At 39.2% G+C, this 15,117-nt stretch overlaps 2 protein-coding genes across 3 annotated transcripts in view; both read left to right on the top strand.

The window, feature by feature from the left end:
• rnf213b (ring finger protein 213b) overlaps positions 1–15,117 on the top strand; it is a 71,245-nt gene that overhangs the window by 47,972 nt on the left and 8,156 nt on the right. The window contains exons 42-45 of the mRNA XM_029699024.1: positions 11,860–11,971; positions 12,281–12,491; positions 12,764–12,969; positions 13,250–13,372. Of these exons, the coding sequence (XP_029554884.1) occupies positions 11,860–11,971; positions 12,281–12,491; positions 12,764–12,969; positions 13,250–13,372 (652 nt within the window). The remainder of the gene's footprint in view (positions 1–11,859; positions 11,972–12,280; positions 12,492–12,763; positions 12,970–13,249; positions 13,373–15,117) is intronic.
• On the top strand, positions 1,826–8,627 carry LOC115153513 (serine protease 27). Of its 2 annotated transcripts, XM_029699026.1 has the most exons (8): positions 1,827–3,078; positions 3,203–3,275; positions 3,495–3,533; positions 4,802–4,840; positions 5,652–5,814; positions 5,982–6,250; positions 6,415–6,560; positions 7,242–8,627. In XM_029699026.1, exons 1-8 carry the CDS (start codon positions 3,061–3,063, stop codon positions 7,569–7,571), a joined length of 1,077 nt encoding a protein of 358 aa, XP_029554886.1. In that variant the 5' UTR covers positions 1,827–3,060; the 3' UTR covers positions 7,572–8,627. The 2 variants fall into 2 exon arrangements, with proteins under 2 accessions (XP_029554887.1, XP_029554886.1); XM_029699027.1 differs by lacking the exon at positions 4,802–4,840 and having other exon boundaries at positions 1,826–3,078.

Here is a 15,117-nt window from a genome sequence, read left to right as displayed (position 1 = left end):
ACTTTGATACATTATAAGTACATCTGTCCAAATACTTCTGACTTTTTCACTTCAGAGGACTAGATACATAAAGTGCTTTAATTTCTAAATGGTAAAACAGTTATGTATGAAATGCTGTACTCTTATTTAGAAGCTCGATCTCACATGGGGGACCAGTACGAAAAAGTACATAAACGACTACTGTAAGTCGCTCTGGATAAGAGCGTCTGCTAAATAACTAAAATGTACAGTAAATCAAAAAATGTACTGCCGTCTCATATGAAACATTTGATCTCAAATTCAAAATGCTGGAGCATAGAGACCCATTTTACAGTTTGGCTTCACTGTCCAATTAGATATGGAGGTGGGTGTAAGTCCAATAGCAGCAGTCATGGTGTGTAGTTCTAATTCTCAGAGCCAGTAGAACATTCTGAGCCTTTCTACTCATACACATCTCACTTACATCTGGTTAGGGCAACAGGTGTTTTTCCAGTTTGCATTCTGGCTAGGCATGAGATTAAGAACAATGCTCTTCGAGATGCCCTATGAAATCCACCATCACTCATCATGAACAATCTACTCCATCATTAATTTTGCTGTGCCTGCAGTGCGTGACATTGCTCTCATCCGTGAATGTCAAGGTTCTTAACATGAACAAAAAGATTATTCTTTGTCATCGTAGCTACATTCCACCTTATTTACCTGCCTATAGTACGTATACACTCAACACCAAACTGGATGTATTTGGACAGTGAAGCTACAAAGTTTATTTGGCTCTATTTGAGAACAAATGTTTCATATCAGGCGACGGTATTTTCTAGTGGTGGGCACCAATATTGATCATTCAATATGATATCGTTTGACATCGATATGAGCAAGGTATATGGTGGTTTATTCTTCCTATTGACCTATACTATTATGCAAAAAAAGCAGCATACTGTTCCTACATGTACAAAACCCTCTTACAGACCTCTCAAAAAGGTATTTGATAGCATAGCTATATCTTCACCTAAATATGCTCCAGCTTTTTCACCTGCATCTGTTGACAGTCATGTTGACGGTCATGTAGGCCTATGTGGCACTCTGAGGGGGGTTCAGGTAGTTGCAAGGTAGGCTACAGCCTCATGTTGGGTCATTGCCAATCTACTGGTTTAATTTTCCTAAAAGAGGAATTCATAAATAGGGCTACCTGTACTCTCCAGGGTGTCGTCATCATCATCCCGCTCCTCTTGGGACGCCTCTCCCTCAGCGGAATTGGCCCCCACGGCCAAACTTATTTTGCCGTGGGGGCCACATTTGGTCTTCAACGGGGTCTGGACGGCCGCACTGAAAATTGGTTGTATTTCCTCACTGTCAAAATTAGAAAATAAATTGTCTATCCATTGTTTTTGGAATTTGATGCTCCCTGACTGTCTAGCTTTCATGACAGTGATTTATTCGTGAGCTGGACACTGTAAAGAAACTATGAATGTAGGTACATTTATAATTGCTACACAGTTTCGATTTGGGTTTTAGTCAAAGGAATATGTTACCAAATACTACACTTTTGACTAATTTGATACATTATAAGTGAATTTGTCCAAATACTACTTCACATTGGGGTGACTAGATAAATAAAGTGCTTTCATTTCTAAATGGTAAAACAGATATGTATGAAAATACCCTCAAATAAAAAGGGACATTCTGTACTCTTATTGAGAAATTCGATCTGACACGGGGGACCAGTAAGAAAATCTATGCACTCACTACTCTTAAGTTGCTCTGGATAAGAGTGTCTGCTTAATGACTAAAATGGAAATGTAAAATGTACTGTCCCCTCATATGAAACATTTGATCTTAAATCCAAAATGCTGGAGTATAGAGACACATTTTACATTTTGGCTTCACTGTCCAATTAGATATGGAGGGGGGTGTAAGTCCAATAGCAGCAGTCATGGTGTGTAGTTCTAATTCTCAGAGCCAGTAGAACATTCTGAGCCTTTCTACTCATACACATCTCACTTACATCTGGTTAGGGCAACAGGTGTTTTTCCTGTTTGCATTCTGGCTAGGCATGATGACAATGCTGTCCCCCATTGTGTACATCTAATCCCCCTCAAGCTTAACTCTGGAACTCGAAGCCAGTTCCACTGCATTTTTTCATTGTTCCACTCTTATCGGGGTGTGATTTTGACCTGGGTCACCAGGTGTGTGTGCAATTAATTATGAGGTAGACAGATAACCAGCAGGCTCCAGACCTCATAGGGTAAGAGTTGAATACCCCTGCTTTAAACCACCATTCATTTTAACACACCTGCAGTGTATGTCATAGCTGTCATCCATGAATGTCAAGATTCTTAACATGAACAAAAAAATATTATTCTTTGTCATCGTAGCTACAGTACATTCCACCTTATTTACCTTTCTATAGAACATAGAGGGAATTTCCATTGAAAAGACTCCTGAGTACCAACATATGAAGTTCATAGGAGCATATCAAATTGGGTGTCGAATGAACGTCTGTATTTTGGGGAAATGAAGGCATATATACATTTTTCAACAATTTTCCATCTTATAAATTAGGCATAAAGTAAAGGCTTTGATTTCTCGATAAAAATATGGAAAAGTGCTCTTAATCTACTAGAAAAAGTCTTTAAAGGTATCAGAAATACATCAAAACAAAAATAATGTTGACGTTAAAACCCCTGCCACTAATATCAATACTTGTATTTCATTTCAAAAACCCACATATCTTTAAGATATTTTCAAATTTCTCTCCCTCGTGAAGAACGAGGGTAAAGAAAGTTCGCTGAAGCAATAGTGAAAATAAAGAAAAACCCTTGAATGAGTAGGTGTGTCCAAACTTTTGACTGGTACTGTATGTGGATGAAAGAGAGAATGCAGAGAAACAGGTGAGCTATTCTAAGTAAAAATAAAAATTAATGTGTGCACTTGCCACACCTGCAGTAAACGTCATATGGGACCAGCCCCAATGACCAAATTCCAACTTACTCACCTGCCTACAGTATATATATATATACATATGCCGTACATATAAGCCAAATGTGCCAACACAACAGGACTACATAGAAGAACGAACGGATGAATGCACAGAAACAGGTGAGCTCATCTTACACATTTGGTTGTAGAATACAAAATGTAAAATGTCAATAAATACAAAATGTCAGATGTAAATCAAGCCAGTTTTGAATAAGAGCATAATGATATTGATGTTTGCTCCTAGATTTTAATGGACAAGGAGCTTCTGACAATGGGGAATCAAGTGAAGGTTCTTGTGCTTCTTCTGTTGATGATGAGTATGGACTTTATGCACTTTGTATGATGATGATTGTGTTAGTATTTTACATATACATTTCATTTAGCTGACCTTGATTCCCTCCCCCCGGCGGTGGCAGCATGACACAACAGTGAGACTTTAAGCGCTTAAATAAGACACAATCTCATATTTTGAGGCTACAGGGCTTTACAGGAAGTGCTCGTGCTCGGTTTTCAACCTCTCTGTCTATTCCCTGCAGCCATGTATATCCCTCCAGCCACCACATCAACAACCCCTGGTGAGTTTACATTACCTCCAATAACTGATTTGAATCCACTTCCTCTCTGACTGACTGAATTGTAACTGACTGAAACCATCATGTGATACTTACAAATAACATGAAATAAGCAGAGATTAGATCACTTAGTCTTAGAGGCATAGCTGGTAGTTAATGAACTAGTACATATTCATTGATTTTACTTCCTTATTCTACAGAAATAATGCGTGGGAATGCAAGTTTGAAAACTTGGCCAATACATGTCCTAAAAGAACTTGCACACTTCAATTCAACTTATATTGCAACAATATCACTTAAGAAGTTCAGCGACATAGAAATAACGATTTTGGAACATAACAGTTAAAAAAATGTATAGCTTTTTTATACACGCATTCCATGCATTGTTTAATTTAGTAAAGTAGCTGCCCTTTGCAAATTTGTTGTTGTTTAAAATCACATGATGCACCTAGATGATGCCAAAAGTGTTTATTTCGAGTGCATGTTAGTTGCAAAGTCAATACTATGACTGATCAAGTTTTATAATAACACATTTTTGGGCTTCCTTGGCCACTCTCTGGAATGTTGTGTTGTGCCGGTGGCTTGTGCTCCGCGCTAAAACATTATTTAGCAAATACTACAATCAGCAAAAAGTCCAAAGTAAAATGTATCAAATCTTTGGGGTCAGCCCTAGTTTTCCTTCGGCCCTCCTGGCTCGGTGATTCATTTTGAGTGGATCACGAGCAGAATGGTTTTGAAAGTGTTTGGCACTTCTTCATTCAAACAAATGACTACCAACATCTAAATCCCAAACCAGGTTTTCGTATGAGAGCTAATGTTATTATGTGACCTATCATTTTGTAATTTTTTGTTTAACCTTTATTTAACTAGGCAAGTCAGTTAAGAACAAATTATTATTTACAATGATGGCCTACCCAGGCCAAACCCTAACCCGAACGACGCTGTGCCAATTGGGAGTCCCATAGGGCGGCGCACAATCACGGCCGGTTGTGATAAAGCCTGGAAACAAACCAGGATCTGTAGTGGCACCTCTAGCACTGAGATGTGGTGCCTTAGACCGCTGCGCCACTCGGGAGCCCATTGTTGCTATTGAGTTGATATTTACTCTTAAAATGTTACAAAATAACTTTTAAATCAACGGGTGGTCTCACTGACACAACAGTGAGACTTTAAGCACTTAAATAAAATACATAATCTCATATTTTGGGGCTACAGGGCTTTACAGGAAGTGCTCGTGCTCGGTTTTAAACCTCTCTGTCTATTCCCTGCAGACATGTATATCCCTCCAGCCACCACATCAACAACCCCTGGTGAGTTTACATTACCTCCAATAACTGATTTTAATCCACTTCCTCTCTGACTGACTGAACTGTAACTGACTGAAACCATCTCTCATCTTAATGAGATGTTATGTTATATATGTAGCCTGGAAAATGCGTTATCGCTAAGAGCTGTTTTAGGTGGGTCTTAAATGTTCTAACTTGCGCTACCTGAAATTGGCACTTTGGCAGATGTTTTTAAAGACACACCTCAGACATTGACATACATCACACCGCAGTGCAAACAAGCTGATGGTAGACAGGTAAAAATAAAAACGTCCTAAAATAGCTCACACACTTCAATTCAATTTATATTGCGTTAATATCACTGGAAAAGTAGTTATTTTGGAACAGAACTGTTTTCATCCATTTTATAGTTTTATACTCGCATTCCATGCATGGCTTACTTCACAGGACTTTCCGTAAAGCTTGTTTACACATTTTAAGAGACACATATCCTCTTGAGGTAAGAAAACTATTTAGATTAGACTAAAATTGCGGGAAAACTTTCCCTTTAATCACTCAGCTCAGCGCGGAGTGGCGGTGGCATATACAATTATTGAATTGTTATTAGATAGTGGTTTCATCTGTCCTAGTCTACAACGGTACCATTCACTACAAGCAAAGCACCAGACATTGCAACTACTTAACATGAGTTTCTGACCTTGTATTTTCATCTAAAGTCAGCTTGGCTGAAATCCAGGTGCAGATATCACACCATCGCTTTCCAATCAAAATTGTTCTTCTAATTCCAATGGCAAATGTGGAGTATTTATTTCCAAAATTCTCTATTTTATGTCAGTGTGTGGCATCACTGCTGTCAACAATAAAATAGTGGGAGGTCAAGATGCCTCTGCAGGAAGTTGGCCCTGGCAGGCAAGCCTCCAAGAATCTGGCAGCCACGTTTGTGGTGGGTCCCTCATCAACAAGGAGTGGGTGATGTCTGCAGCCCACTGCTTCGCCAGGTGAGTTAGCGTGAGATACAGGGAACATAAAGGTTCTAGTACAAAGGAATATGTAAAAAAATATTGTAATGCAGCTGAAATAAGTTGTTCAAAATGTATTTGTCCATTCATTCTGTGTTAATCTTTTATTTTGTCACTTTGATATGTCTTTTTTTATTCCAACAAAGCACAAGCCCAAACGGTTGGAGCATTATCCTTGGTCGACAGAACCAGCAGGCCAGTAACCCCAACGAAGTGTCCACAACTGTGGATGAGATCGTTTTACATCCAGCTTATGATGAAAGCACACAGGACAACGACATCGCTCTGCTCAGACTCTCCTCACCAGTTAACTTCACTGATTACATCTTTCCCGTCTGTCTGGCAGCAAGTGACAGTGTTTTCCACCAGGGCACTGAGAGCTGGGTGACTGGCTGGGGCAATGCCAATGAAGGAGGTGAGGACACATTAATTATCCATTGTAGGAGATGTTGAGATGATGTCTTATGTGAAACAGTATCCCCAGTGGCCACAAGTGCACACTGCTTTTTGTTGTTATTATTACGATTGAAATGGACAATTTAAAGATCTCCCATTACTAGTCTTCTTTTGTTTCTTCAGATCCCCTCCCCCCACCCCAGACTCTGCAAGAAGTGGAGGTTCCAGTTGTGGGGAACACACAGTGTGACTGCCTGTATGGGGCCGGCTCAATCACAGACAACATGCTCTGTGCTGGTGTTCTGGAAGGGGGCAAGGACTCATGTCAGGTAAAGTCCATGCTAACCTATCTTTTTGTTCTCCTTGGCCTAGTTTTTCTAAAGTTATCTGATTGAATTTCAGGAATCAGATAGGATTAAATGAATAGAAATAGTATTCATAGGGTGGCGAGCGGCGCAGCAGTCTAAGGCGCTGCATTACAGTGTTACAGTGGCACTACAGCCAGGGATTCGACGCCTAGCCGTGACCAGGAGTCCCATAGGGAGTCGCACAATTGGCCCTGCGTCGTCCGGGTTAGGGGAGGATTTGGCTGGAGGGGCTTTACTTGGCTGATCGCGTTTTAGCGACTCCTTGTGGCGGGCTGGCACCTGCAGGCTGACTTCATTCGGCAGTTGAACGGTGTTTCCTCCGACACATTGTTGCAGCTGGCTTCCGGGTTAAGCGAGCGAGTGTTAAGAAGTGCGGCTTAGCGGGTCATGTTTTGGAGCGATGAGACAAGATCATAATCACGAAATTAGGGAGAAAAAGGGGATTAAAATAAAAAAAGAAATATAATTAATAGAATGGGCATCCCCATTCAAGTCAAAGATACACCCATCCTATTTGTTCTGTTTCTATGCTTGTTACCTGATCAGATAACTTTTGTAGAACTGGGCCCTGTTCCAATCCATTTCCTAGAGCATGCCTTCTTTTAATTACTTTGAGAGACTTACCTTGCTCTATCTTCTCAGGGTGACTCAGGAGGTCCAATGGTGGTTAAACAGAACTCCGTCTGGGTCCAGTCTGGTGTTGTTAGTTGGGGTTATGGCTGCGCTCGGCCTAATCTCCCTGGGGTCTACACCAGAGTGTCCAGTTACCAGTCCTGGATCGACTCCCAGATCGGCACCGACCAGCCAGGCTTTGTGGAGTTTACATCCAGTGGGGTAGATGCTGACAGCAGTTACATCTGTCCTACTGTCGACCCCACTGACACAGATTCCATTTTTGATAAAGGGCAGGGTTTGTTTGGCTCCCTTTATATGCTGAGCGCCTTGTTCATACTGGTGTTTCTTACCACTTAAAGAATTGATTCCTACAATCAAGGGTGAGGTTTTATTGGCAGCCTGAGTTCATGTACTATTCGTTCGGGAGATTTTTCTTTCAAAGTAAAGGCTGATGTGCCCTGGGAAAACAAGAGTGGGGAAGGAGGTAGCCTAACGCCTAAAGTTCTATCCAGTGTATGTGCAATTACGTCTTTGAGTTACCCCAGATCTGCTCCCCTTTTCCCTGGGCACATCTGATTGAGTGTTGTTTTCAATGGGCCTTACTATTGTATTGATTTATTTGTGAAGATGGATAACTTGAAATATATTTACGTATTCATTTAAGGGGCAATAAGAGATTCAAACAAACGCACAGCCTGCTTTGGTAAACAGCTGAGGGATAGGGATGGAGAAATGTAACTCAAATTCATTGACAGAGCTTTAGGTGCAAGGAGTGACTGATGGCTTTAACAATGTTTTGTAAGGTTTACAATGTTGCTTTACAATGATTTTGTTTACAGACAATAGAGTAAAACAAGCTTATATTTTCGCTTTTGACGAAGTAAGACAGTTGCACTAAGCTCATGAGGCATTTTAAGTTGTATTGTTCTAGAATGAACGGCTGTATATCTTTAAAGACGCACTCCAGTCTCCTTTTCATTTATCACCTGAATTACTTAACAAAAGTCACATCTCAGTTGGTGGTCCAGGTATCCTCATGACATAGCAAAAGGGGAGTCAGATGACGTCCAGTAAACCCATCAGACCAACTTATTTAATGGCCAACTCTCGAAGTTTGCAATTGTGTCTAAAAAAACAATGAAATTGCTGGAGAGTGTCTATTCATTTAGGTCTAACAATGGTTGTACCATTCCCAGATTGCCCTTTTAATATGTAACAAATGACATATCCTTTTGCTTTGAAAGCTGTATAACACTGCAAAATCAAAGATCTTTATGGCCTAGTGGTTAGTGGCGCAGCCACCAGAGCACACGTTGTGTCGGCATAGGTACTGCCTACACGACACACTGTTGTCTCTTGTCTTTCCTGTCTCCTCTTTCTATCTTTCCTATCAATAAAGCATGGGTAACACTATATTTTAATCAGGTTCACATATTAACCAACCCTGGAGAAGGCACTGCGTTACTGAAATGTTGGTTATAAGGTTTACCCATAACATTTTGGGGCGCATACATAGTGTGACTTTCTTTATTTGTTATTATACAAAGCACACATATTAACCACTACTAAGTAGTTTCTAAGTTTGTATGTACTGTACCAGTCAACTTTGGACATACCTACTAATTCCAGAGTTTTTCTTTATTTGACTATTTTTCCATTGTAGAATAATAGTGAATACATCAAAACTATGAAATAACATATGAAATCATGTAGTAACCAAACAAGAGTTAAACAAGTCCAAATATATTTATATTTAAAATTCTTCAAAGTAGCCATCCTTTGCCTTGATGACAGCTTTGCACGCTCTTGGCATTCTCAACCAGCTTCACTAAAGGACACCAATAATGATAAGAGAAATACTTGGAGCAAGAAACACGAGCAACTGACATTAGACCAGTGGAAATCTGTCCTTTTGTCTGATGAGTCCAAATTTGAGATTTTTGGTTCCCGACAGCTGTGTCTTTGTGAGACGCAGAGTAGATGAACGGATTATCTCCGCATGTGTGGTTCCCACCGTGAAGCATGGAGGAGGAGGTGCGATGGTGTGGCTTTGCTTTGCTGGTGACACTGTCAGGGATTTATTTCAAATTCAAGGCTACCACAGCATTTGGTAGCGATACTCCATCCCATTTGGTTTTTGCTTAGTGGGACGATCATTTGTTTTTCAACAGGACAAGACCCAACACACCTCCAGGCTGTGTAAGGGCTATTTGACCAAGAAGGAGAGTGATTGAGTGCAGCATCAGATTACCTGGCCTCCACAATCACCCGACCTCAACCCAATTGAGATGGTTTGGGATGAGTTGGACTGCAGAGTGAAGGAAAAGCAGCCAACAAGTGCTCAGCATATGTGGGTACTCCTTCAAGACTGTTGGAAAAGCATTACAGGTGAAGCTGGTTGAGAGAATGCCAAGAGTGTGCATAGCTATCATCAATGAAAATGGTGGCTACTTTAAACAATCTATACTACATGATCACTACATGATCACTACATGATTATATATGTGTTATTTCATACTTTTGATGTCTTCACTATTTTTCTACAATGTAGAAGGTAGTAAAAATAAAGAAAAACCCTTGAATGAGTAGGTGTGTTCGAACTTGACTGGTAATGGGCATAGTTAATAAGGCCGTTATTAATCCGAATAAGCCACATATTAGGCATTATTTAATGGTTGAAATATTCATGACTGTTGCGTTACTGGACATTCCTTAATAACATCATTTTAATAAGCTGTATTATTACAGGTGGTACGTCTCCAGAGAATATTAATTACATTAAATTAAAACATAAAAGCATTAAAAAAACTAAAACGCATAAAATAATTAAACATTGCACTTGCTTTCTCTTGGAAATGCAATATTTTGAATAATTGTAGTGCTTATTTGACTCATTATGAACATTGCTTTATTTGAAAGGATTTGAGAATTTGTTAGAATTGGGGAAAACCTGACAGCTACAGGGCCATAAAATATGCAGTTGTTGATATGTGAGTGAGTGGACACCTTCTACCACTAACACCTGTTTTGCAGAGCCATACCGTTTGGCCATTGAGGTTTCTACCAAAAGCATTATGTTGTGTCCATTATCAAGCATTTATATAATATCACAAAATGGAATAGAAGCAGTTAAGAATTATGGGTAAAGTAGTCATTTTTCGGTTTCCAAATTGGCCTACAAATACATACATCATATGCATTGTGACAGCACGGTAACCTAGGGATACCAGACACGCTAAAACCAAAAACTGCAAAAATAAACAAAGATACAAAACATAGAGGAATATAAAGTGGCCAGTGGTATGTCACGGGACCTTGCACCTATTTTGAGCAAAAGAAAATGCAGAAAAATGCTAAATTCTTGTAGGAGGCGATCCTGGTTCTGTTTTTTGGCTTTCAGAGAAAAAATAATAATTATTAATGATTTGCCACGCGTAAGGGCGGGTGCCACTAGTATATAATATAATAAAGTAAGCCACAAACCTCTGACGGGGTCTTTTTTTTAAGCAAAAAAAAAAGTGTGTTGTCCATATGCCACATTATATTGCATTGTGTGTTTTTTCTGTTGTCGTTTTTTTTCTTAGTTTTGGGAATGTTTGTATCTATGGGAAACAGTGATGTCATAAAGCATACTCCTAAAGGGAAACTGTAGAATAACTGCATTACCCATAATGCTTGTTGACTGAACATTCCAAATTACCATGGCAATTATGCATCACAGTAGTAATGAGAACAGGACATTTCCTGAAGTAAATGTTTGTGCTTGCTAGTATTGAAGTATTTATGGTTGTGAAATAGTAGTAGCAGTGGTAGTCATGGCAGTGGTAATGGTAGTAGTAGTATTGGTAATAATAGGGTTTTCATAGGCTATGGATTAGTTATAGTGACATACTGTATTTTGAGGTGCTTTGTAGGTGTGGAGTTATTATAGTGGGATAGTATAGTAGGCTACAGTGAGTACTATAGCATCATAAGCGACAAAATGTGTTTTTTAGCCCTCAAATATTTAAGTTTGAACATTCTGATTTTCGTTTGGAATGTTAGAGCCTGCACTCCACCATTGCAATGAATGGGGATACAAAAAGCTTTATAGTTTATGAAATATGAATGGTAGCAAAAAGCTGTGTTGAAGCAACCTAAGTTGAGTCAGTCTGCACATTTCAACGTTGGAAAAAAGTGGAAACGCTTCAAGAGCAGTGGCGAATCAAAATGTTGCCTTTGAAGTCTCTGGAACTTTTATCCATATTTAAACGGTTATATTTCAAAAAGTACAAACACCATCAACAATCTTTTGACGAGCAATCTAAGTTGAGTTGGTTTGGTGTTTGTAGCTTTAACGGTTCAAAAGCAGTGGCGAATCCAAACACTTCCCATTCAAGCATATGGAGCTTTTATGCACATTTAAAACTGTTACAGTTCAAAAGGTTAAAATGGTATCAAAAAGCTTTATACAAGCAGCAGTTGGTAGCGTTCATGGTTTTGGCACTGCTGTTGGCAGTGGAAGGCAACTTATAAGAAGTGTGAATCATTTCTAAACTCGGGCTTGGCTTTCAGCAAGCATACCTAATAAATACTTTGAGAAAATATAATAAAACCAGAATGTCTTTAGGTAAGGAGCCATTTCCTCACATTGTATTTGTCTCAGTTTTGAGCAGGTGAAAGGTCACATCCAGAACTACTTACAGAGCCTAGAGAAGAACATCTTGGAGAGGGAGGATCACACTGAGCTCTATCTGCTCTTTGTCAACTGCTTCCAGGTTACACAGACTTCTACACTATTACTTTACACATTAATGATATTCACATTTATATTGTAGTCATTTTGCAGATGGTCTTATCCAGAGCGAGTTACAGTTAGTGCATTCATCTTAAATGCCCAGTGCAGTCAAAAGTCAGTTTTTCCTGTGATTTGTGTCATATTCTACAACAGCTGATTAAACTAACACTGTAAAGTGTGAGGGTTAGTTCAAGAAAAGCAAGCGTGTTATTTGATTATTTGATTGTTTTATTTTTTGGGGGAGGGTTTGATTGATCGATTGACTGATTGACTGTTTCTTGTGTGTCAGGATTCCCTGCAGTGTTCCGGAAGTTTAGTGATGGAGGAGGGGAGAGAGCAGCAGAGGAAACTGCAGGAGGACACACAGTTCCTGTGTAGGCTAGCCAGGAAGCAGACCCCTGGAAGACTGGAAGACCCAGCTGAGTTCCTGCTGAGCATGGCTCGTCTGAGGCTCTGCCTGGGCACCGCTGCCCGCCTGCTACAGAAGGCTGTGGCGCAGGGTGAGTTATATAGCAGACTGGGGATTTATTGTCACTTAAATCGTAGATTGAGCCTTTTATCATCATTAACATAGCCTAGACTGTAGTACCATTTATTCAACTGGAAGCATTGTGAATATTCTATGAGGTCACTTCATTGTATTTTGTCTCTTTAAAAATATATACATATTACACATATATACATATTTTTATAGATTTTTTGCATGCATGTTGTTATGCTCCCTCTCTTACATAGTTGAAATTCTGTTATTAAATATGAAGTACATTTCCAGATACTGCTGGTGGGGCAGGTGATGATGTGGAGGCTCAGTACCTGTCTCAGGTGAAGGCAGTGTGTGAGTACGGGGGTAACGACTGGTTCAGAGTGTTCCTGCTGAGAGCGGTCAATAGACAGGCGGGGATAGATTGTGTCCTGGCCCTGATGCACAGATCCTCATCCTGGGGATGGGCCTTCCCTCCAGAGGTCCTCCGACTCCAGGTACTACCAGACTGGATATTATATTATTTCTAGTTACTTACAGTGGAATTATTTGCTATTCCATCTAGTTGAGGAAACCTATTATGATCTCCTCTTGCATTAACCATGGTGACAGACATCAGTGAGCAAACAACATAACAATAAGGAGGTACCTGCAAGATGCGAGGTCGATCATGATCATCCTATCAAATGAAATTAATAATAAATACTTGTTGGCCAAATGCTGTACATACTTTATAGGCCCTTTACACGTCCTACTTTCACATGTTGTGTTTCTCAGAGGCTGATTCCAGCAGAGGTGGACCGGTTCCTGTGCTGTGGTCCGTCGTACCAGGCCCTGAGGAACGGGGTGACTCAGGCCCTGCTAGACGCTCATACTGACGCCCTCCAGACAACGCTGCAGGTCAGCGTCCTTACCACACATCCCTGGAACATAGAGATGTAGTTTATCACAGTGTTCTAAAAATAGTGTTCTAATGGTGTTACCCTATTTAGATTGTACGTCTTTTTGATAAAAGCGTCTGCTAAACGACTAAAATGTTGTTTGTAATGTCAAAGCTGCGACATTGGAGAAAGACACAAACAAGCTAAAAAGTTAATGAACTTAAAAAGGAGAACATCTTTCTGAGAGAAGCGTTACTTGACATACAGACTAGATCCATTTTTTTTTATGAATCTTTTTTTACTTTTTAATGGTATGTTTACAAACATATATTTTGATAAATAGAATTGAAACTTGTGTCTCATTATGGTAAGTGGTGAAATAAGTTTAGCCAGTTATAATTGTAATGGCCTAGCAGATAATAAAAAAAGACGATCAGTATTTACCTGGCTAAAAGAGACAGAATATAATATCTATGGTTTACAGGAAACTCATTCAACAATTTTAGATGAAATCTTGTGGGGGGGGGGGGGGGGGGGGGTTAACATGGCTTTTTAACCTATATGGTCCAAATAATGAAGCTTCTTTGAAAATATATATAAGAATTTATCAACTCGACAAGCAACACTAGGCTCTTATTATTATGGTGGGTGATTTTAATACGGTTTTAAATACCATTATGGACCATAAAGGAAATCACACTACAAACTATCACCCTCAGTCACTTAAGGAAATCATGAATGTCATGGATATTTTGGAATTAGTGGATATATGGAGACTTAAATATCCTGACCTAGTGAGATATACATGGCGGAGGCTTAATCAAGCTAGTCGTCTTGATTGCTTTCTTATGTCATTCTCTCTGGCACCAAGTTAAAAAAGTGTTGATAGGGGACAGAATGTGGTCGGATCATCACATAATTGGCATATATATTACTCTTACAGAATTTCCACGTGGGCGAGGATATTGGAAATGTAATCAAAGCCTACTGGATGAGAACTTGTTTATAACTAGGACAGAAGAATTTATAACTTACTTTTTCCGACATAACATAGGTACAGCAGATCCCCTTATTGTATGGAACACTTTTAAATGTGCCTTTAGAGGCCATGCAATTCAGTACTCATCTATAAAACAAAAGCAATTTAGATCAAAAGAGTCCATATTAACAAAGGAAATTGAAGGACTAACAGAACAGTTAGATAGCAATAAAAACTGCACCATAGAGGCACAGAATAAGTTAGAGGAAAAACAAAAAGAAATGGAGGAACCTTTTCAAGAAAGATCCAGTGTAATATATTTAAAAAATAAAGCGAACTGGATGGAATATGGGGAAAAATGCACCAAATTATTTTTCAATTTTCAACATAGAAATGCTACCAATTTTTTTTTATTGAAACTTGTTACAAATGATGGAGTCACGCATGATTCACCGAATTATATTTTGAATTAGGAAGTAAAGTACTTTAAGAATATGTTTTCGTTTCATCCCCACTAACCGGAGCTAATTGTATGGATTTGTTTCCTATTAATAATGTCAAATTAACATCTGTTAATACCAGTGGAAGTATACCAACCTTTTTTTATATACTCATAGGACCATTATTAACATGTTTTAACCACCTATATAAATTATAGATTATCAGACACGCAACAAGAAGGTCTGATTTCATTATTATTGAAACAGGATCCAAGTGGTATATATAAAGATCCAGTCCATTTAAAAAATTGGAGGCCTCTTACACTTCAGTGTTGTGACGCAAAA

Source organism: Salmo trutta, chromosome 18, assembly GCF_901001165.1.
Source record: "Salmo trutta chromosome 18, fSalTru1.1, whole genome shotgun sequence".
NCBI classification, from domain to species: Eukaryota; Metazoa; Chordata; class Actinopteri; order Salmoniformes; family Salmonidae; genus Salmo; species Salmo trutta.
This window is presented reverse-complemented; position numbering and strand designations above follow the sequence as displayed.